Source organism: Oryzias melastigma, linkage group LG21, assembly GCF_002922805.2.
Source record: "Oryzias melastigma strain HK-1 linkage group LG21, ASM292280v2, whole genome shotgun sequence".
Taxonomy (NCBI): domain Eukaryota; kingdom Metazoa; phylum Chordata; class Actinopteri; order Beloniformes; family Adrianichthyidae; genus Oryzias; species Oryzias melastigma.
Genome location: NC_050532.1, coordinates 13,305,354 through 13,327,617, shown reverse-complemented (window position 1 = coordinate 13,327,617; position 22,264 = coordinate 13,305,354). Strand labels below are relative to the sequence as shown.

Here is a 22,264-nt window from a genome sequence, read left to right as displayed (position 1 = left end):
ATTTTGACAGACGCTAGGTTCTTCTTATATTTTTGCTTTTGTTCGTGCCAAAAAATAGACATAATTCATATTTATTATTAAAAAAAGAAGGTTGTGAATGCAAACCCAAATTTCTTAAAGGCTATAGTAAGACTGTACGGCTCCTTCTAGGTTTAGATCAGTAGAAAACAATCCTAAATGACTCTTTTACTGTTACAGGTTGAAGATCCCTGAACTAGTCTGTAACCTCTGAGTCTTCTCACGATGTGATGATGCTGTTGTCTTCTCCAGACACTTCAGGAGAAGCTGATGTTTGTGCATGTCATGGACTGACTGGATTTTCTTTTTGTTCTTGAGACTTTCATAAGTTCAGAGACCAAAGCAGCACTTGTGCAAAAATGTACTTATTCTAAAGATAACTTAAAGGAATTCTCTGTTTATGTTTCAGGTTTAAAAGGAATTTAAAGGCGTTCTACTTTGTGCATCCAACGTTTCGCTCAAAGGTGAGATTTGTCTGAATTTGAGAATTACAAGATTATTGACTGATGTTTCAAATCAAATGTTTAAGATTGTTACATGTGTGCATGTTTTCTGGACATAGTCATTGATAGATAAAGCATGCGGACATTTGCATTTATATTAAGCTAATTTCAGGATCAGAGCTGTCATTAAATGTTGGGTGTTTGGATGAAAATGAAAATGGTGAACGTGTCATTGTGTTGCAGTCTGATGAGTGAAGCTCCTGAAGTAATGAGCGATTTAGTTTAGAATTTAACGAGAGGTTTTGGACGTTCAGCTGGTTTGTTTGTAACATGTCTGAAGGTGGTAATCCTGAAACTGCTCTGATTCTCCTTCATAAAGCCGCTCAGAACATTTAGCTCTTTTATCTTCTTCTACTGCTCCAGTCTTCCAAATCTGGCTGCAGGAACAGCTTTGCACTCATCACTTGAACTTGGAATCATTTGACTCTTCAAGCAGAAATGAGATGTTATCAGTAAACATTTGTGTCTCAGTCATTATTTTTAAGTTAGTTCTGCTCCAGACGCCATAAATGCTTTCATGTTGGCAAAGACATTTACATTCTTAGTGCATTCTGGTTTGTATCAACTCATTGTTTGCAGGAATTACAAAACTTAATGCCTCAGTGTGGCTACACTTCCCATTAAAGTGTCATTACAAATACTCTGGTTTTGTCAGTATCTGCAGAAACTCCTCATTTCACCTCGTTATTTCAGAGGAAATAGTTTGGTAATATGAACGTCTATAACTATGACTGAAGGCGTCCTCTCTTGTGTCCCGTCAGGTCTCGGCGTGGTTCTTCACCACCTTCAGCGTGTCTGGCTTGAAGGAGAAGCTGCATTATGTGGACAACCTGCACGAGCTCTTCAGCTGCATCAAACCCGAGCAGATCGACATCCCCCCCTTTGTTCTGGAGTACGATGCACGAGTAAGCAGCAGCACTCCTCTAATGAGATAACTGATAAATCACTATGAATGGTCTCTGAAGGAGCCTGTGACCGTCCAGAAGTGTGACACCTTCAGCTTCCTCCATGCCTCTCCACTCATGTAGGGCTGAGTGTAGCTGGAGGCTGAAGCTGGAGCTTTCAGACGACGAGTAAACTGAGCGTTGATCTGAACTCATGATGTGTTGTAAACAGCTGATACTCTCCTGTGATGCGAGTCCAGCTTTGGCACCGTTAGTTCTCCAACACTCAGCTGGACTGAATGCTCCACCCACGTCTCCATACCTAAGGTGGTGCAGGGTACAGAAGATATGGTTTTCTGGATTCCTCCTTCAAAATGAGGTTTATAAAAATACCTTCAGGTGTTGGATTGATGTAGGTTTTCTTGGCGTTCAGCTACATTTTCATCGTGAGGGCATTTAGATTTACAAAAAAATGGGGATGCAGTTTGAAAGGCTGGTTAATGCAAGCTCACTGTCATGTCCCTTTCAAGTAGGAATCCACTTGAAAACATTCTTACCAATGTTTCAGAAATCTAACATATGTTAAGGCATTACTCACAACTGAAAGGAGCTGTCTGTGGGCAAAAAATGGCCTGGCGGACTACACAGAGTATCAGGCCATAGACCGCTCTATGAAGCAAAAATGTTCATGCACATTTTTTCTATGGGCATGGTGCGAGCAACGGGTTGTAGTGAACATTTATACAACACGCTAAGGGGGAATAGGGGAGACCTAGGCACATCGTACAGATTTTTCATGTTTTCAAGGATCCCGTTAGTGCTGTTCATGTGCTCTCCTCCAGCACAGAAATGAGGAGATTAGACAATCAGAGTGTAGTGTGAGGACATCCTATCGTCATCCCACAGGTACTTGCATATCAACGTGCACATCCCCATGCCTGCAGCCAGACAGTACTCGTATTTTACTGACGACAAGAGTGTGGCCTAAGGACACCACATGACAGCATCACCCAGATTTTATTATGTATGAACGACTTCCATTAACTCTCCAACAACTTCCCGATACACTTGCCCTGGAGTCTGCAAGCTTCTACTCTGAAAGAGCCATTTGGGTTGATTTCTCACTGACTACAACCCAGTAGGAGCCACAAAGTCTTCCTTAACCCTTTACGAAATTGAGACACGGATTTGTATTTATGCTATCATTTTGCATGAATAAAACACAAACATTAAAAGAAAATAGCATTTTTTTTTACTTTTGACAGAAGTTCCTTTCAAAATAAAAGACACTCTGTCACATATGATCGTCTTAGTGCAGTAAAAGTGGTAGCAAGTCCAATGTCAGCAGTGATTCAATAAAAATAGTTAAATTCACTGTTGTTGGTGCATCTCTGCCAGAAATGTAAATCTAACAAACCAAAAGGAAATCCGAGCTAATTAAGGGACCCCTGACATATTTTTCGAACTCAATTAAAATTCCTTAATTTTTTAAAAATAGAAAATTCACTTAGTAATCGAGTGTGCCTTAATACTGGTTGTGCTTATTGGTTATTGGTAGTACAGAACATGACGCACAAAAATGTTGTAGTTCGTCTTGTGATACACACTGTCCATCTCTATGATCCTCCATAGACCAAGACAACACAAAAACCTGCAGCACCTGTACAGGTCAACCCCATAGATGGGTGCTCATGACTAAAGCTTTAACCCCCAGTGTTTATGTTCTTAGATGTTACGCCCCATTTGGTCTAGGGGTCTGGGGCCTAACATAAAGGTAAATGAAGAAGAAATGTGTAACTAAAACACAAAGAATGGCTCCATAAAAATCTAACATTTATTTACAAGACAAAAACAACCAAACAATAACTAAAAGTGAAGCAAAAGGCTTCAGGGTGAACCAAGGCCAAAATAACAAACAAAACCCCAACTAACTCAACCCAGGGAGCTTACCTGCAAAAGAAACTGTAAAATAATGACAAACACTAACCTCCCTGGACTAACAGAAACAGGAGAAAACATACACTAAAGAAAATGGCAGTTCACCCCTACAGCTTCACCTAAATTAACACTAAACAGAGTGGGACTAAACAAAATACCAAAGAAACTACAAAGTGAACACAAAGTAAAACAGGTGGAGAAGGTCACTGAGCTGCAGTGGAGACAGGCTGCAGCCCAGGCCCCTTCTCTTGGGTTGGAGGTCCACATGGTGCTTTTGAAGGCTCCCTCCATCAGCTTTGGTCCAATGGGGAGCCACACCTCCAGCACCACACCTGAAACAAATAAACACAGAAAGACACACAAAGATCCAAAAAATACAGGAGTCCCACTCTGACGAAAATACACAAAACCAAAAGAAAGAACAAAACCAAATACAGCCATAACCGTAACACCCTCTACTTAAAATAAAACTTCTCCCCCTAAAGAAGTTTACCCTAAGAGGGTGTTTAACAAGAATCTGAATGCGAGGCACACAAAATATGGAGTGCTAGCCACACAAAATACCGAATGGTAGCCGCTCCCGCGAACGCTACTCACAAAACGAACCGAATGATGGCCACAGAAATTGAGCCCTAGCAGCTCCCAAGAATGCCAGCCATACCAAAAAAACAAAAGCTAGCCACTCCAAACCAAACGTAGCACAACACAAAACCAGCTAAACAAACTGTGTCCACAAACAAAACTAAACAGGTTTGGTCAACAGGTTTTCTTTCCATAAAAACCTAGCAACATTCTTCAGGCAACAGCTTCACGAATGAATTCAAAACATTACCATGAAGGCAACATTTTCCAGTTTTCATTGAAAGAAGTAAAGGAATGAACAGATTTTTGGAGTCACTAACTCCACACATGTATTTGACCAGGCCAAAATGCACCAAAAATATGAATCTTCCTGATTCTCAAAGATGGAAAAACCAAATGAGTACTTACTAATGTTTGATGAGTAAGGAAGTAGCGTCACATCGCCCATGGCAACCCGGTCTGGACCATTCAGTTGGGTCTATCCCTTTATCGGCTACGGCTGCTTGAGCTACCACACCTGCCTCCGTCCGATCGGGGTTAGTGGCATCAGCAACAACTGCAGCAGCCTCCACTTCCACATTGTCACCTATACCACCTCCAATTGAGTCCAACCAGCCGAGGTCAACCTGAGGGTAGACTCACTTCCTGCTCAAATACAAAAATGCTCTCTGAGCTGCTTTTCTCCTTCACAATCAACTGGAACTATCGGATTAATGGTTGAAAAGTTACAGCGTGTTTAAGCATCACCGACGATGCCTTGGGTGTTAAAGGGTCTAGATTCATCCAAAATATCTTAAATCTGCCCTCCTACCTCTGAAACACGTGTCAAAGTCACGGCCCGGAGGCCGGATCCGGTCCTCCAGATCATTCTATTGTATTGTAATTAATGACTTGTAATTAATGACCCGATGTTACATTGTGCTCATTTCTAACTTGTATAATTTTGACAAAATATATTTTTATGGAGAGCAAAATATTGTATAGTTGTATACAATATAGTATAGTGTATGTATAGTTATTTAATGTTTAAGTTGATTTATTCTGGAATAATGTTTCTGCCTTTTTATTATTCAGAATTATGCTTAAAAGTTACAATTTTAAGGTTTTAAAAATTGGCATTCAGCTAGCTTTTTGGACTATTTTGGCGTTTACTAAGATTTTTTAAGCTATTTTGAAGTTTAGCTAAAGTTTTAAAAATGTAGTTTTAGAGTGTTCATTCATTCATTCACCTCCTTGACCGCTTCTTCCCTTTCGGGGTCGCGGGGGTGCCGTAGCCTAACCCGGCTGCTGAAGGGCGAAGGCGGGTTACACCCTGGACAGGTCGCCAGTCTGTCGCAGTTAATGTTCAATAAATGTTTATCCTTTCTGGCCTGCGACCTAAGGTGTGTTTTGGATTTTGGCCTCTTGTGTGATTGAGTTTGACTCTCCTACTCTAACATAATTGGTGCATTTAAGTGCAAAAACTTTTTTTGCTTTCTAACTATTGCTTTCTAATAAACTTTGTCACCAAAATAATAGAAAGTATTTAGGCAAGTCAAGCAAAGTCTGGATTCCTCTATTCCTGCAGGGTTTGGATGTGGTTGTAGGTCCATACCATTGACATCCTTTATTTTACCGGACATATCGAGGTGTTGACTTTACCCATAGAAAATGTCTAACTACCGGCCCTCATGAAATCAGGACAAATCCGTCATCGCCGCCGTTTTGTAAACAGTCGACAGTGATTGGGCCGAGTCATTCTGAGTCATGTTCTTACTGGAACCACTGTCACCAATCATCAGTGAGCTTGTTCAAAGTCCACACCCCTTCCACTGAAAGCAGCTCGGGAGATGCTGTCAATCAAATGTACGAGGCAGGGCCTGAGACATCTGATTGGTCAGTTTATAACTTGAGAGAAGGAAAAACATATCTTTAAAAAAAGTAAGATTAGAATGAAGAATGTTTCAGAGCAAGAATGGTTATTCTGAAAACAAATATCTGAGAAATAACTATGTATTTCTCAATAGAAGTCTGTGAGATTTTGATGTCTTGGAACCAGCAGGTACTTCCTGTTTGGAATGAGAGAGGAGGGTTGAGCTGTCCAGTGATTCTACAGTCAATGTTCTATAAGTGATTTGTGGACTTGGAGAGGGCATTCAGTCCTCCTATCCCTCCATACATCTTCTGGGGGGTGCTCTGGGATACATTGGCTGCTGTTGGGGGGCGGCTCGACCTCCCCAGTCAAACAGATCTGGGTTTGTGTTCTCTTTGTGACTTTTGTATCTGCTGGAGTGGAACCATGTCCCTGCACATGCGGCCTGACACTTCAGAAGTCTGATGTCAGAGGCTCGTTTTCCATGCTGTCATGCTGCTAAGAAACCAGCTCGGAATAAAACTGTTAAACTTTTCAAAACACCAACAAAATCCTTTCCTCAGCATGACAGTACAATCCGTCTTCAGTGGGTCTCACCGAGCGATCACTGAAGTAGCTGAAGTGGCAGCTCGGCCTCTCCTCGTGTCACGAGTGGTTGAATGGTTGATGGTGACGGACCTGTTTGTTCTTAAACTTACACCCACACGTGTGAGAAATGCAGGCGAGCTTGGGTTACCTGTGACCGCAGACAGGTGCAGCTCTCCTGGAAAGTAAGTGGAACCGCTCATCAGCTGGAGAGTGAGTGTTCAAGAGCACAGGTCCTCTAGATTCTGTTTCAGAGAAGGAGGGCACCCAGAACCTGATTCTCTCACGGTCCAGGCTTGTCTTTGGAAGAACCTTATGAAGCTTATGAAACCTTGTGGAAGTTTTACACTTGATGAAGGAATAGTTTAAGAAGGAGCTTTGATGGTCCAGTGTGGTTTCTCCTTCACTGTGTGCTGCCTCTGTGCTCAGTCAGCTGTTGTTTCTGCGCTCCACGAGCAACAGCAGCTCCAACACACTACCTGAAGAAACTAATCCCCTTTTCTGAAGTGAAAGAAAGTCCAAATATTCCTCTCTGTGTGTTTAAATACTTCTATCTTTCTGGAGAGAAAGCGACTGCAGTGAATGGTTGAAGGTAGATGGTCTGCAGAGTCGAGGTGTTGGTAGAATGTTCCTGCTTCAGGTTCCACAGCAGATCTCTGTGTTCTGAACTTTCATCAGAGAAAAGAGGAATGCTCTCCCATTACAATAGCCTGCAGCTAGTGTTGAGAAAAGGGATGAAAATCACAACTATAGAGGAAAAAGAAGGAAAGATTGGAGCAAATTATTAAAATTAAAGCAAATAAATAACAAATGAAAAAACATTTAAACCCTGTAGCAAACATTAAATGGATTTATTTTGTTTATAAGGGCCATTCCATGATTTTTTTCAGCCTTTCAGAGTGAACTTTATTCATATTTATGATCATATATTACCTTTGGAACACTAAAAAACAAATTATTTTTGAAATATTGTTTTTTTTTGTTAGTTTTTTTTTTTCCTACTCTGAAATAAAGCGACTCGATTCCTGAAGGTCCACCTGCCACTGTCAGAGCACACTCTTCCTGAAAGGGGCGGTCTCACTCTGTGACATCAGCATGTGAGGACCCGCTTGTTTTCATGGGTATGGGAGGGGCTGCAGATTTTTAATGGATTACTCAGAAATGTGTGAATAAATCAAAATACCACTTTGGGGTTCTTTATAGTGAGGAATGAACGGTATAACACACTTAAAAGATCAAAAGGTAGATTTATCTGGGTATGGCCCCTTTAAGTAATGTCTGTTACTCAATCATGACTTTAAACTGCCACTCCGACCATCTTTTGATATTTTTTCAGAGTTCTTATTTTTCCTTTCATCATGATGATTACATTTTAGGCAAAATCTAAAAATCTGTGTTGTTTTCTAAGACATAATTTCTGCAGGGCAACAGTTTATTAGAAATTTACCCAAGTTGTGGGCGGGACTGCATAAAGGAAACCCCGCCCCTCTTCCCCTCCTATTAGGGAGTGGATCAGGGAGGTTTTGGCCTGGCCAGGCCGTTTTCTACAAAACACATAAATTCTGTTTCACTTTACGTTTTTTCATCTGCTCCAACAGTTTGAATAAAGAAATACTGTAATTTTAAGCTTCATTTTCCCAACATATATAGAAAAATACTATAATAACAAGTTAAAAACACCAAAACTTTTGTCAGAAAATTAAAATTAAAATTGCATTTCTGCGACTTCCATTTTTCAAATTGTTCTGAATCTGAAAAAGATAATACTGTTTGTAGGTGGTTGTAGTTGCATAAAATCTACGACTGTCAGGCCACAACTCTCTGCTTCGCTGGATTCTGATGCAAACAAATAAATCAATGCACGTCTGAAGTGGAATCTGGATCCAAACTGTATGGCTGGACAGCTCTGAGATTGCTTGTCGTTTTTGTTGCTCCTCTAATGTTATGTTGGGGTGGGAGGGGCTGTAAGCTAGCGGGAGAGAGTGGAAAAAAAAAGGCATGATGGGAAATGAAGGTGGGCTTGTCCTGCGTCAACAACTTAGAGGTGAGTTTCAAATGAACTCCTGCCGCTCTGCAGAAACTGGTCTAGAAAACAACACAGGCTGCTAGATTTTTGGATAAAAATGTCATAATCATAATAAAAAAAAACCCTAGAAACACTTGAAAATGGATCAAAAGATGATCGGAGTGGAACTTGAACCATTCATGATGTTAACCAGAAGTATGTGAGATGGCTCTAAATAAACAATAAAGTGTCTGTTTTCTCCTATTTACTATTTATTTATTATTGCCTTTAAAAACTTCTAAATTGTAAATTATAATATTTAACATTTATTGTTATCGTGTCATTTTTCACGCATCATGGTTTGTGTGTAAACATTAGTGTCCTGATCTTCACTTTGTATCATCGTCTCAGTAGTTTAGAAGGTCAAACTGTCTGAGAACCTGTTTGTGTTCTCTCGTTTATGTTCTCCTGTTAGTGTTCTCCTGTTAGTGTTCTCCTGTTAGTGTTCTCCTGTTAGTGTTCTGTTTTTTGTTCTCCTGTTTGTGTTCTCCTGTTTGTGTTCTCCTGTTTGTGTTCTCTCCTTTGTGTTCTCCTGTTTTTGTTCTCTCGTTTATGTTCTCCAGTTTGTGTTCTCCTGTTTGTGTTCTCTCCTTTGTGTTCTTTTGTTTGTGTTCTCCTGTTTGTGTTCTCTCCTTTGTGTTCTCCAGTTTGTGTTCTCCTGTTTGTGTTCTCCTGTTAGTGTTCTGTTTGTGTTCTCTCCTTTGTGTTCTTTTGTTTATGTTCTCCTGTTTGTGTTCTCCTGTTTGTGTTCTCCTGTTTGTGTTCTCTCCTTTATGTTCTCCTGTTTGTGTTCTCTCGTTTGTTCTCCAGTTTGTGTTCTCCTGTTTGTGTTCTCCTGTTTGTGTTCTCCTGTTTGTGTTCTGTTTGTGTTCTCCTGTTTGTGTTCTCCTGTTAGTGTTCTGTTTGTGTTCTCTTAATTGTGTTCTCCAATTTGTGTGCTGCAGTGCAAACAGAACCTTGAGGTGATCTTCTCTCAATCCTCACAGCTCAGAAGTCAAACACAGGAGCACACACAGACGCTAGACTGCAAACAAAACTTTGTGCGTCATCATAACAAGTGATGTCATTTAGTGAGGTTTAAGAGCTTTATTAGCAGGATTTAGCTGTAATCCCTTTGAGAAGCAGACATGTCCACGTTCTTGTTCTGCAGAGTTTATGAAAGTAAACTGCAGCCAGCGAGGAGATTTGTTCAGGCCTGTTCTGATCAATCACATTTGGTCTTTTTTAAAGGTTTAAGGGTTAATCTGGTGGAAAAAAGACAGATTCTGATTCAAAGGATGTTTAAAGAGTTGCACATTGTTCTGTTGTGTTGCTCTTTGTGTTTCATCTGTTGTTTGTTCATCTCAGGTGAACGGACCGTACCATCACTCCCAGGCCTCGGGTCTGTGACAGGCCGCCATTCTGTGGGTCTGACCTGGAAACCCTGGCGGACGCCACGCCGCTCGTTTGGGCCGGACTTCTCTGGGCTCCTGAACCAGAGCTGGAACCAAAGCTTTGACCTTTTCCTGCTGAAATGGGTCAAAGAGCGAGCGACCCGGAGCGGCTGGATGACGGCGTACACACATGAACTTTCTGCGTATGAAGAGGGTCACTCGTCTTTGAGCAGTGGAGGTGGGGGGTATCGGGGTGATTCAGAAGCTCTTTATGAGGATTCTTCAGGAGACTGATTTTGAAATAAACCCGTCTCTGCTCCTCGGATGCTCGGTTCTCATCGATTATTGTGAACAGGAAGCTACACCTTCATAAACATCTTTTCTTTTTTATTATCATCAGTGATGACATTCAGAACACATCTGATGTAGTTTCATACGTACAAAACATTTGGTTGGAGGAACAAACTTCTGTCTGGAAACTTTTGTTTAAAAACAAAAGAATTTGGAATATTTCCTTATGGATGCTTGGTAGAAATAAATCTAAATGTTTTTGTAATCGTATAAAATCCTTGACTTTGTCTTTTGTTGCCTGACAGGCAGCAGAGGGATGATGAGCAAATGTGATTGTTTAATTAAAAAAATGTTTACAGGTCTTGATTATTGAATAGATTGATTGTTGCTTCCAAGCTGTTAAGACAAAAAAGTGGACCTCTCCGCTCCTGTTAAATCTGCTAACTACCCTCTCACATCTGGATGAGGATGGAGCCGCAGCTCACTGGCCTTATTGGGGATTTTGAACTCTTTCTGAAAACTGCTACCTGCATCATTTTATCCAGTTACCTGATGAAGTGAAGCAAAGAATTCCAACAGGTTTTCAGAGGAATTCAACATTCCTTTGAGCTACTTTAGTTTGAGGTTGTTTATAGAAAAACAGACACTGCTGTTCTGCTGCAAACACTTTATTTCATCTTTTTTTTGTTTTTTCCCCATGAAATGCTGTCAACTTTTAAGCTCAAGTTTGATTTTCCTTCAAAGGCTTTAAATCAGAAATGTGAGGAAGACTCTCTTTATGATCTATATCACACTCTCCTCAAACTGCAAACTGTCTGGAAGTTTCTGATCCGTCTACTGGAGAGGTTTCTGGGTTACGAACAGTTTTTTTTAATTAATGCAGTTAAACCTAAAGGTCACAGTTGAACCTTCAAGGCCTCAGTCAGAAAAGTCATCTTCATTTTTCCTAAACCTTTTGGTTTCAAATGGAACAATCAAATTCAAGAAGCCAGTGTGAAGGAATATGAACATTTTTAAAGAGCTCATTTGTGCTAAGAGTTTATGGTTTTTAAGACGCTTCATTCTAATGAGGAGTTTCTGACATGTTTGTGCAGGAATGGAAACATGAGACCAGCTGAAGCAGGAAGTGACGTGTCTGTTCAAACTGTGATCACAATCTGTAAAAATGAGACTAATCTTGATTATGTGAAAATGTATATAATCCTTTTATGTGTATAATTTTAATCTTGTGAATATTTTTATTCAGAACTTCAGATTTCTTTTTTACTTTGATTAAAATGCTTTTCTTTGCCTGTTCTTCTGCTTTTCATTTGAACTGTGAATCTGACAGCGTTCTGTCAGCTCCACTGTAGCATGCTAGCATGCTCGGCTGTAACAAGCTAGCGAGCTCCTGTGTAGCGAGTTAGCGACTTCTACTGTAGCATGCTAGGGAGCTTCCCTACAGCGAGCTCCACTGTATTAAGCTAGCACGCCACGCGGTTCACCGGACACCTGGATAGCGTAGCGAGTTAACCCACTGAGTGAGCACACTTAAGCCAATGTGGGCAAACACAGGACAGGAGGGGCCACCACAGAAACTGTGGGCCAACACATTCGGGGTCCACATTTTCTGCCCATTTTCAACCATAAGAAGCCAACTTTGCATTTCTGACTGGGATATTTCCTGCAACATTTTCTACATCATTTGAGCTCCCTGATTTATTTGCACCTATCCGGTTTATTGCTGCTGGACGTCTGGTTCAGAGACTGTGATCAAATACAAACTTTTACTGCAGTTTTCTCTGATGCTGATGAATATAATGGTAGGATTCTTGAGGGGGCGTGGCCTGAGCTCCAGCTCCTCTGTTTTCTCCTGCTGTCTCCGTTCATTGACTTTAACTGAACAGCGTTACAGGGAGAACCCATTGCATCGTGGGACTTGTGACCTGCATCAGGTGCTAACAAAAGAAAGTGATGGAATAAGTTTTAGATTAAAAAGAACAGTATTTTTTTTTTTTAGAGATGACCTTTAAAGGTAGATTTGACACTTAAACACAAAATCTTTAACATACTGTATCCTTTCAACCATTTTCTCCTTCAAAATCTACTGGAATTATCATGTTAACATTTAAAAAAGTAAAGTAAATCAAAGAACGTCAACACTGGAGCTCTGGTATTAAAGGGATCAAACGGATGGAGAAGCTGTTTCTGTGCTGAAACGCCCCTGATTGCTCCACAATAAGAAGAAGCCAGGATCTGTTTCAGGGGTTTCTGAACTCAAGGACTCCAATGGAGTCTCAGCTGGTGCACCAGAAACTTCCCATTTATTTATATTATTTGAGTACAATAAAAATGTTCTCCCCAGAAACTAATTTGCATATGAAAATAAATCTGGTCTTGTCAAATGTGGTTGTTAGGGTTTTGGACCAGAGCTCTGCCTTTTCCTGCAGGTCTCAGGAGATCTCAAGGGTTTGAGTGAAAGGATAAACAGCAGGTGCTGCGTGCTGCTTTCTCATCCTCTGCAGAAAACCCTCTCCTGTTCCAGGAAGTGAAGCGGGGACATTGTACTGATTACAGTCCCCCCCCGGCTATTTCTTTGTTGAAAGTTGGATTAAAGTGAGCAGCATCAGGTCCAAAGATGCTGCTGCTGGGGAAGAGCATGAAGGGTGGAGGAGAGAATCCATCTGTTTGAGGAATGAGGGAAATGACCAAACCAGCACACGGACTGCAGGGTCTCCACAACCAGGTATCCCTGTCCACCTGCTGCTCATCACCTGGATCCGCTGGGATCAGCCAATGAGAAGCTGCAAGCGGAGCAGTGTGGAGAAAAGAAGAGCTGGAGGTTTAGACTTTGACATCTTCCAGAGGAAGATGAATCAGAGCAAAGAGGAAGGAGCCTCACCTGCTGGTTCATGTCTCTCTGTTAACCGAGGGATGATGCTGCAGCGTTTCCTCAGCTCAAGACTGTACGGCTCAGTTATTGTAAAATGTTACTTTTCAATGGATTTTTACAAACTTACGGCAAAAGAACTGCAAGTTTCAGCTTCAGGGTTTACCTTCAGTTTTCTGCTTCAGGTTTCAGCTTCAGGGACAACATTCAGTTTTCTGCTTCAGGGTTTGGCTTCAGAGTTTAGTTTCAGGGTTCAGTTTCAGGGCTCTTTTTTTCGTTTCAGCTTTGTAGTTTAGTTTTAAGATTCTGCTTTAGGTTTCAGTTTCAGAGTTTGGCTTCAGGTTTCTTCTTGTTTCAGCTTCAGGGGTCACTGTCCAGCATGATGTGTTGCATAACATTATTAAGCTTCAGATGAACACCCATCAGTCCTACAGCAGATGTTTCCAGACTCCGTCTAAAGAAGTCCGATCAGCGAGCTCATCTGAGCTGCGGTCGTCCTCCATGTGGACGCAGACTGTGACGCCGTTGTTCAGTCATGCAGGTCTGATCTCCAGATGATGAAACAGAAACAGATCATCGCTGTATTTAACATCAGCACCGAAAACAACAGCAGGTTGTTGACTGATCCAGACGGATTTGTGAAAATGAAACTCTCCTGTTTGGGAGATTTATGTTCACGGGGGGTGGGGGGTACTATTCGAACTTGAGTTTTGTCAATCAGATTTAAGGTTATGTTTTTGTAGGAGTGTGCATCATTTTCTGGTAACCAGCAGTGAGTCCAGTTATCAGCTGGCTTCTGTGATAGAATCCCAGATGTAACATACAGAAGAGGCAGAGGAGTAAAGACCATCAGGGTGGATCCTTCCAGGGAGGTTGTGATCTCCTAATGGTCAGACCTCCCATCAACCTACTTGAAAATCTGGGTGTGCCGGTCCAGATGTTCTGTTCCTGACCACCATGCTGCAAAAGCGTGAGAGAGTCCCACAACGTCCAGAGACTTGAGCGACTCGGGCAGACCTTCCGGTGCCTCCATAGTGATTTTAGGATTGGCCTGGCCCACTTATGCTTCTCCAGCTGCTGCTTCCTCAGCAGAAGGTGTTATAGAGATTCAGGAGATCGACCCAATCCTCACCTCCAGTGAGGATCTCCAGTGAGGAATGGGCCGATCCTCCAGGCCACATGGTCTTGGTGGAACTGTTTTGACTCCTTCCCTGAACTCCTCCTAGACTTGAGTTCTTGTTCTGTAACAGCTGGATGTTTTGGACTCCTGATGCCTGCCAGCTTCCTCAGGAGTCCAACTGAGCGATCCAGGATCAGATTCCTCCTTCAACAAGATGCCATTTCTTACCTCTAGCGACAGGCGCCGGGCTTGTGGATCGCTGCCTCAACTGACACCAGAGAGCACAGCTTAAGCAGCTCTGCTGAAAATGGAGCTGCAGAGCATGGTTCACTTGGACCCGGTGCCCCCAGACTCCCTCTGTACCTGTTTAAAGTTGAAGACCCTCAGACAGCCAGAAGTTCCTAACAGACTCACAGGACTGGGCCAGCCTCCACCCTTCTCGCCACCTGTGTGTCCAGGACAAGAGCAGAGGTCACAGAACATGCAGTCGATCCTGCCTGGAGTGTCCTGGTGTGACACATTCTCATCCCCAAGTCGTCACATGTTGATGTTTGGTGAAGGACCGCTGCACGTCACTTTTTGACGTTTAACTCGTCGTTTTTCAACGTACTGGCTGTTCCCATTAAATCATGGGTCCCAAACCTCTGGGCCACAAAGCCGAACCGGTCCAGTACCGTGACACATAGCACACCGGTACCAAAACCTGGTATCCTAGCTTGACACCAGACCAGATGTGGCACTGGACCCGAACCGGTACCAGACATGGAACCTGTCACGAACCAGACGTGGTTCTGTACACAAACCAGTACCAGGTTAAGGTTAGGGTACCGGTACTGGACTCGTCCAGAGGACCAGTGCACATTCAATACTGCATCCGGACCCATGATTTTACAAACAGCCAGGACGTCAAAAAATGATGAGTTGGGGACACCTAAAATGTCAAAAACTAACATCAACATGTCACGTCTTGGGATGAGAATGTGTCGTCTGGTGCTTCGTGCACTGATGGACCCCCTTGTGTTTAAATGGGGTTTTTACCACAGAGGAAGATTTTCCCACCAATTACAGGAATATTGCCATTGAAACAGTCATTGTTATCGTCTACATAAGAAACAAGCATCATGAAAAATAATCGAAAGCCTCCCAAGCAGGACACAGGAAGACGAGGCCAGACACCAGCTCCTGCTTCAGCCTTTCTGCAGTTTACATTTTTAAACATGTAGTCTTTCTCGTCCAGCTCACTTCTCCTTATGAAAAGAAACACTGTTCAACAGTTTCCTGTTCAAGAAAAGAAACAGAAGAATTTCCCTTTAGTTGCTCACTATACAACCATGAGAACAGATGAAAATGAATGAATGATCTGAAAATAGGACATAAAGCCAGTACAGCTAAAAGCAACGTCTGCTTAAAAAGTGAGATGTTTCAGTTTTTGTAGACTGTGCTGAGGAAGAGGAGCACGCCTCGGACCACAGCGAGGTTTGAAATCCCTCTTTCTAACATGTCACATTAAGGTGAGGTTATTTTCATGATGCATTGTGTTGTGATGGGTCCACCTGCAAAGAATCATCCACCCCGCCGTGCTATCTCTGACCTCTGCACACACAGTAACGCTTTCCACTCAACCGATAAGCTGATAACGAGAAACTACAACATCTGTGGCGTGCTGATACTGGCGAGCACTCACAGGCATGTAAACACGGCTTTCCTGGAACCGGTCTCTGGGTGTTAAGAAATGCGGCGCATTAGGAGATTAATAATATGAGGGTACTTGACCAGAGGTTTAGCTCTAAATTAAAAAAACACAATTTCAGAAGCACCTGTTTAGTTTTACATGAATTTCTCATATAGATCTCGCTGAATTCAGGTTTGATTTCAGACATGCGCATTATGGATGGTTTTATTGGGGCTCAACGGACGATTTAGCTGCTGCTATTTTCAAATCAGCTACTAAGAGAGAAAAAGGATGACATAGCTAACAGCTTTTTACCATTCACTCAGAGGGTAGCTTTAACAGTACACTAACTTTTAGTTTAAATTGATTAAATGTTGAAATTGTATCAGTGTTTTTTTCCCTTAAGTTTCCCAGAAAGAAAGGAATATAAGCATTAAACAGCCCGAGAAAGGAGGTCTCTAGTCTTTTGATACATTTAGAGAGTGGTTGAGGTGCAAGTCCAATCAAACTTTTAAAAAACAGCTTTAATTGGCTGAAGTTAATGACATTCATTGTATAATCTTTGTATTTACAGTGATGATAAGAAACAGTTATTTTTATCTGAAATGTTTAGGGTCCGATTGTAGAGTCTCTCAGTGGGTTTTAAGCAGGTTTGGTTTCTCAGAGACCAACCAGTGGTGCAAAAAGACATAAAATCATTAATTCATTTTCCTGACCGCGTTGTCCCTTTCGGGGTCGCGGGGGTGCCGGAGCCTAACCTGGCTGTTGATGGGCGAAGGCGGGGTTCACCCTGGACAGGTCACCAGTCTGTCTCACACACATTCACTCTCTCATTCACACCTAGGGGCAATTTAGAGTCAATTTAGAGTCACCAATTAGCCTATGAAGCATGTTTTTGGACGGTGGGAGGAAGCCGGAGTCCCCGGTGAAAACCCACGCATGCACGGGGAGAACACGCAAACTCCACACAGAAAGGTCCCAGTCAGGATTTGAACCGGGGCCTTCTCGCTGTGAGGCAAGAGCGCTAACCACTGCGCCACCGTGCAGCCCACATAAAATCTTTGTGTTAAGAAAAACATAAGCACAATTCCAGCTGCTGCAGCACAATTCTCCTGCTAGGTTCAAGGTGTTCAGGTCATCTGCTTTGTCACCTGTTTGTTTCTCCATGGGTTTTGTCATGTTTAAATTCATTTGTTAAAGGATTAAGTTTCTGCCACCAAGACCAGTTTTCTGCATTTTGGGTCCTACATCACCATTTCCTGACAGGTTCCACACATGATCAAAAAATGACACACTTTGATCAGAACAGGCAGACGGTTAAAGAAGCATGGCGGTGACCCGTTCCAAACAGACAGGAGGAGGAGCCAACGGGTCTAAAGCTGTAGGCGATCTGGTCTTGGCACGGCGTGCAGACAAACCTCTCCTCTGATCTGACATTTACAGAGATTCCCAGTGAAACTGTGAAGAAGCATCTCAGAGAGCTTCACCTCCAACAAGTGTTTGGAATTAGAGCAAATCAGTTACAGCAGAACTGCAGACTCCCCCGGAATCAGAGACAGCTACACCCCATTTGGGAAACTTCCAGAAATGATGACTGGCAGCGTAATAAATAAACAAGGACTAGTACAGGGAGTTCCAGAGGAGATGGTTTCACAGTCAAAGGAAGTGTGACTGCTGCAGCTGGTGAGCACATGTGTATGAGCTCAGTCTGAAACAGCAAAGACCTCCAAAAGGTTTCAGGTTTGAACACAATCAGCAGTGGAGGTTGTGTTTAGAGGAACACGCAGACCAATGCAAACGACTGAGTGGACTTTGAGGGCATTTTCACACACAGACACTTTTACTACCAAAATGAGAAGTTTGTGTCCATCAGTGCAGCAGATTCACATTTCCAGCTTAGACGCAGTTTGGATATAAATAGGTTTGAACCTCATTTGTGAACCTTGATGTTACAATGGAGAAAAGTGTTTTGACCAGATTTATGTCATTGTTGAAAGTAATTTTAATTAAGAAAGCTGGAAAAAGTTCGTTCATGAAGATTCTGAGCTTCTGTTGATTGTCTACTGGACCTATTAGAGTCCCAGTTACAGTGTGTCACATGAAAAATCTGACTGTTCCAACAGAATCACTGCAATGACAACACAAAGTCTCACCAAGTATTTTTGTCTCGTTTCTAGTTTAAAAAAATGCTATTACACTTGTTCTCTCTTGAACTTCATATATCCGACAATCTGAACACAAATGTGCTCAATATTGTTGTTGACTGTTGCAAATATCCTGAAACAAGATGTTGTTTGTGTTCCTGTTTGGGATGACTGCTGCCACCTGAGAAAAGTTTGAGTGCATCATTTGCTGTCACTGTTTTAGTCAGAATATACTCACAGAAAGAGATGACAAAACTTCTGTTTCTGCAACAGATGACACTCCTAATAAACTCAACTTGATCAAGAATAAGTCTTCTATTCTAGTGTGGTGTGCATGTAAACAATAAACCCCATCTGTCTGGAGACACAATTGCAGGATGAAGATAAACAGTTTTCACTTGGAATTCCTAAAGTACAAGTAAAATCAGACTGCAGAATGTCAGGATGAGAAACTGTAAAATCCCCCTGAACCCTGGAGTTCCTCAGGGCTGTGTTCTGGGCCCGCTCTGTTTCTCCTGTCCTCACCGAGGACGTCACCCAGCATTTGCCCAACTCAGCCATCACATTTGCTGATGCCACTGTGGGACTGATCATCAGTAATGAGGTGGACGGTGACACTGATGGCATCAACCTAGACTTCTGCAGGGTGAGGAGCACTCCACATCCAGACCTGAGCCTCCACGTTCAAGAGGTTATTTCAGAGGAACCGGACCATGACAACCAATCACATCATCAAGAGATCAGAACGTCTCTACTCCCTTAAAATGTTGATCAAGTGACTTCTGCTAGGGAATCTTCTCACTTGTGTTTGTACATTTTGGTTCAGCAGCTGCTCTTCAGAGAGGACGGCTCAGTGGATCAGTGGTTCCTCCATCTCAGTGAGATCCAGCCCCCCCCCCCGCCCTGACGCTCACTGTTTAGCAGGCTGCTGACATTTGTTAGCATTTCAGCCACATTTCCTCCGACTGACTACAGCTGAACCACAAACCGCTGATAGTCATCATTTCATTTTCAGCTCCTAAATCAAAGTTGTTTCCCCTGATTGCATCACAGAACTGTCTTGTTGGTCCCATCAGAGCTCACGAACCTCAAACCGACCTCAACGCTCCTGCTTCTGTCAGCCGTTTGAGCGCCCACATTTTACCTTCAATCTTTACTGCACCGTCGTTTGACAGACTGGAGGAGGATCAGACATCAGGCTGCATCTGGATGGAGATCACACGCCTTACGAAGAGAGGGGTAATGGAAGCGTTATGTCAGGACTCTATAAAACACATAAAAGTCATGGTCAAGGAGTCCTGCCCATTAAGAGCAGATCGTGTGAAAGGAGCAACAGACTCCCAGGATCTGAGTTCACATAAACCACATGTGTCAAAGTCAAGGCCCGGGGGCCGGATCCGGCCCTGCGGGTAATTCTATCCGGCCCTCCAGATCATTTTATTTTATTGGTATTAATGACCTGATGTTATCTTGTGCTCATTTCTAACTTCTATAATTTTGACAAAATATATTTTTATGGAGAGTAAAATATTGAAAGTTGTTTAAGTTTTAAGTTGATTTATTCTGGAATAATATTCCTGCCTTTTTATTATTCATAGTTATGTTTAAAAGTTACAGTTTTAAAGTTTTAAAAGTTGTCACTGTTAGCTTTTTGGACTATTCTAGCATTTACTAAGATTTTTTTAGGCTATTTTGGAGTAAGGCTAATATTTTTGCTACATGCTAGCTGTTTTAGCTAATTTAGGCTTTTTTCAGTTTTTTTTTTTGTTGAATATTTTGAAGTTTATCTATTTTTTCAGCTACATGCTAGCTGTTTTGGTTAACGTAAGTTTGTTTTATTTGCTTTGTTTTGTTTTTTAGACTAATTTGGCATTTAGCTAATATTTTAGCTGGCTTTCAAGTTCAACCTTTTCAGCTATCAGCTTCAGCGTTTTCAGCTATCAGCACTAGCGTCTTCAGTGGCCAAATTCAGCTTACAGCATTCACACTAGCATTATCACAGGTAATGCTATATATCTAGTTCACGATTATGTTAAAAATTTAGTTTTAGAGTGTTCAGTAAATGTTTATCTCGTTCAGGATGCGACCTAAGATGTTTTGGATTTTGGCCCCCGGTGTGATTGGGTTTGACACCCCTGACATAAACTGTCAAACCTGTACTGGTGCGTGTGCATGTGTATATGTGCACATGTGTATTTGATCACGTGTGTGCATGCTTCAGGGCTTTACTGCCAGTATTTCTGGGAAAAAACCCATCAGTGCATGGAAGGGGCCGAGAGCGTCCTGAAAGAGAGCGTCCGGCTGTTTTGTTTTTCTCTGTTTCAGCCACAGGTCGCTCCCTCGCACCCACCAACTCCTCACCTGTTTCTCAGGAGCCGACGTCCTCCACACGCGCCTCCTCTGGGGCTGTGTGGAGGAGGCTGAGGCTGTTTGCACAGCTTGTTTGGTTCCTGAGGAGGCTGGGCCGTTTACACAAGCTGCTCCACTTCTCACACTTTTTAAGGTCGTTTTTTCTGAGTGAAAGGTCACAAAAAGAATATTTAAGAATCATCAGTTTAAATAATTCTGAACACAGCCCCTGCAAAAATGTTAATAATTGAGACAACAGCTGATTCTAAAGGGCAACTTTGTAATATAGTAGCTCAGCAAACGTCCACCGTCTCCTCCGCGCTGTCGTCTCTTTAAAGCAGGATTTCTGCGAGTGCTGCAGCTCTGGATGTGAAAGCAGATTCAGGCTGGCTCAGGTTATTCAAATCACATTCAGGTCATCCTCCACTGAGCTCTCAGTACCGAACAGGAAAGATTACACGTACTTGGAATAAGTATTTGGTGTGTTCTGTAAATGAAGCATCATTTAGCTTCTGTTGTAACACCTGCACATGATTTATTCACTCAGACTGAACAACATCAATTTAAACAATTCATTTCACTTGAAATCAGCGTTTCAAAGGAGAACTTGCTGATTTGACATCATTTTTGATCAAACTGATTCAACTTTCTGGAAAACTGCTTGAATATAAAGTTGAAGATTCCTCCAGCATCCTGTCATCAAACAGGGACTTTTCCAGTAAGATTTCTCGTCATCAACATTAGCTTTTTAGTGTCAAAAGATCATTCTTTAATCAAGATTATAAAAATACATTGAGGGCCATCAGAACCTGTTGAAAAATGAAATGTTATTTTTATTTAAATTCCCCCTCTGTTTTTAGAGTTTTTATCATGTCTGTGTGTCATTTTTATTCTGAAACAGAACAAATGTAATCAGAAATCATTTAGTTTTTGCATTTCTGAGTATTTCTCCTTTTAAATCAATCAAAGTGTCTTGGACAGACTCTGTTTGAATGAATGATCTTCTTTCCATCAACAGCTCTGCTGCACATGCACTAAACCCTCATCTGTTCCTAGTGTCTAGTTCAGGTTCTGGAGAAGAGAAGATGGTATCTTCACATTGACTGCAGTCAAATGAGCCGCCGTTCACATTTCTGTGGTCAAATCAGCATCACTGGATTTTTGGTGTGAGTTTCATCCAATACTTACGGTAGCAGGACTGAGAACGCTGGAAAATCTCCACCAGACTCCACGGAGCTTCTTGATGTGACCACGGAAATGTGAACGGCGGCTCATTTGACCGCAGTTGGAAAGGATTGTAAATCAATGAAAGAGCATTTTGATGTTAGCTTTGATTATTTTATCAAGAACTCTGAGAAACCAATGATTGAATGTATTGATCACAGTCAATAAACATTGGAGAATTAGCTAAAAGAGTCTTTGGTGAACTGGAAGGAGAAAGAATCAGGATTTTGGAGGAAGTTCTGTCCATGAAGATCTTCACTTCCTCGTCCAGCTGACATCCGGATCAGAACCATACGGCTGGACATTACCCAGTTTGATGGACGTTTTTATGGAGCAGAGGGAAGATTTATGCTAGAGAGACACAGAACTATCATAATCAGACAGGGGGATCAGGGGCGGAGCTCCAAAAGCCACGCCCCCTTAGAGGAGATTTTGGAAACAGAGGCTTCAGATCAACATGAAAAATGGCTTTTTATTACATTTAGGTTGTGGAATTTTAGTTAAAAACTTCATAATCCTAATTAAAACACTACTGGGAATGTTGCCATAGAGAGACAAGAATAAACTGTTTGGATGTTACTTTAACCCTTTAACACCTGAGGTATCGTCAAATTCGGATTCCTTCAGAATCTCCTGGAATTACATTGATCATGTTAACAATTAAAAAAACTACAATAAATAAAAGAACATAAAGGCTGGAGCTTCTGTGTTAAAGGGTTAAAGTTGTTTGTGCAACATTTTAAGCAGATCTGATAAATGACTGCAAACATTTCCCCAACATGAAGTCTTTTCCAT

At 41.9% G+C, this 22,264-nt stretch overlaps 1 protein-coding gene across 2 annotated transcripts in view; it reads left to right on the top strand.

Moving 5' to 3' along the window:
• gdap2 (ganglioside induced differentiation associated protein 2) overlaps window positions 1-10,126 on the top strand; it is a 30,600-nt gene extending 20,474 nt beyond the window's left edge. For both annotated transcript variants that reach the window (XM_024260571.2, XM_024260570.2), the window contains exons 12-14: window positions 428-482; window positions 1,283-1,426; window positions 9,775-10,126. In XM_024260571.2, coding sequence (XP_024116339.1) covers window positions 428-482; window positions 1,283-1,426; window positions 9,775-9,816 — 241 coding nt within the window. In that variant the 3' untranslated portion in view covers window positions 9,817-10,126. The remainder of the gene's footprint in view (window positions 1-427; window positions 483-1,282; window positions 1,427-9,774) is intronic.
• Window positions 10,127-22,264: the final 12,138 nt, after the last annotated feature.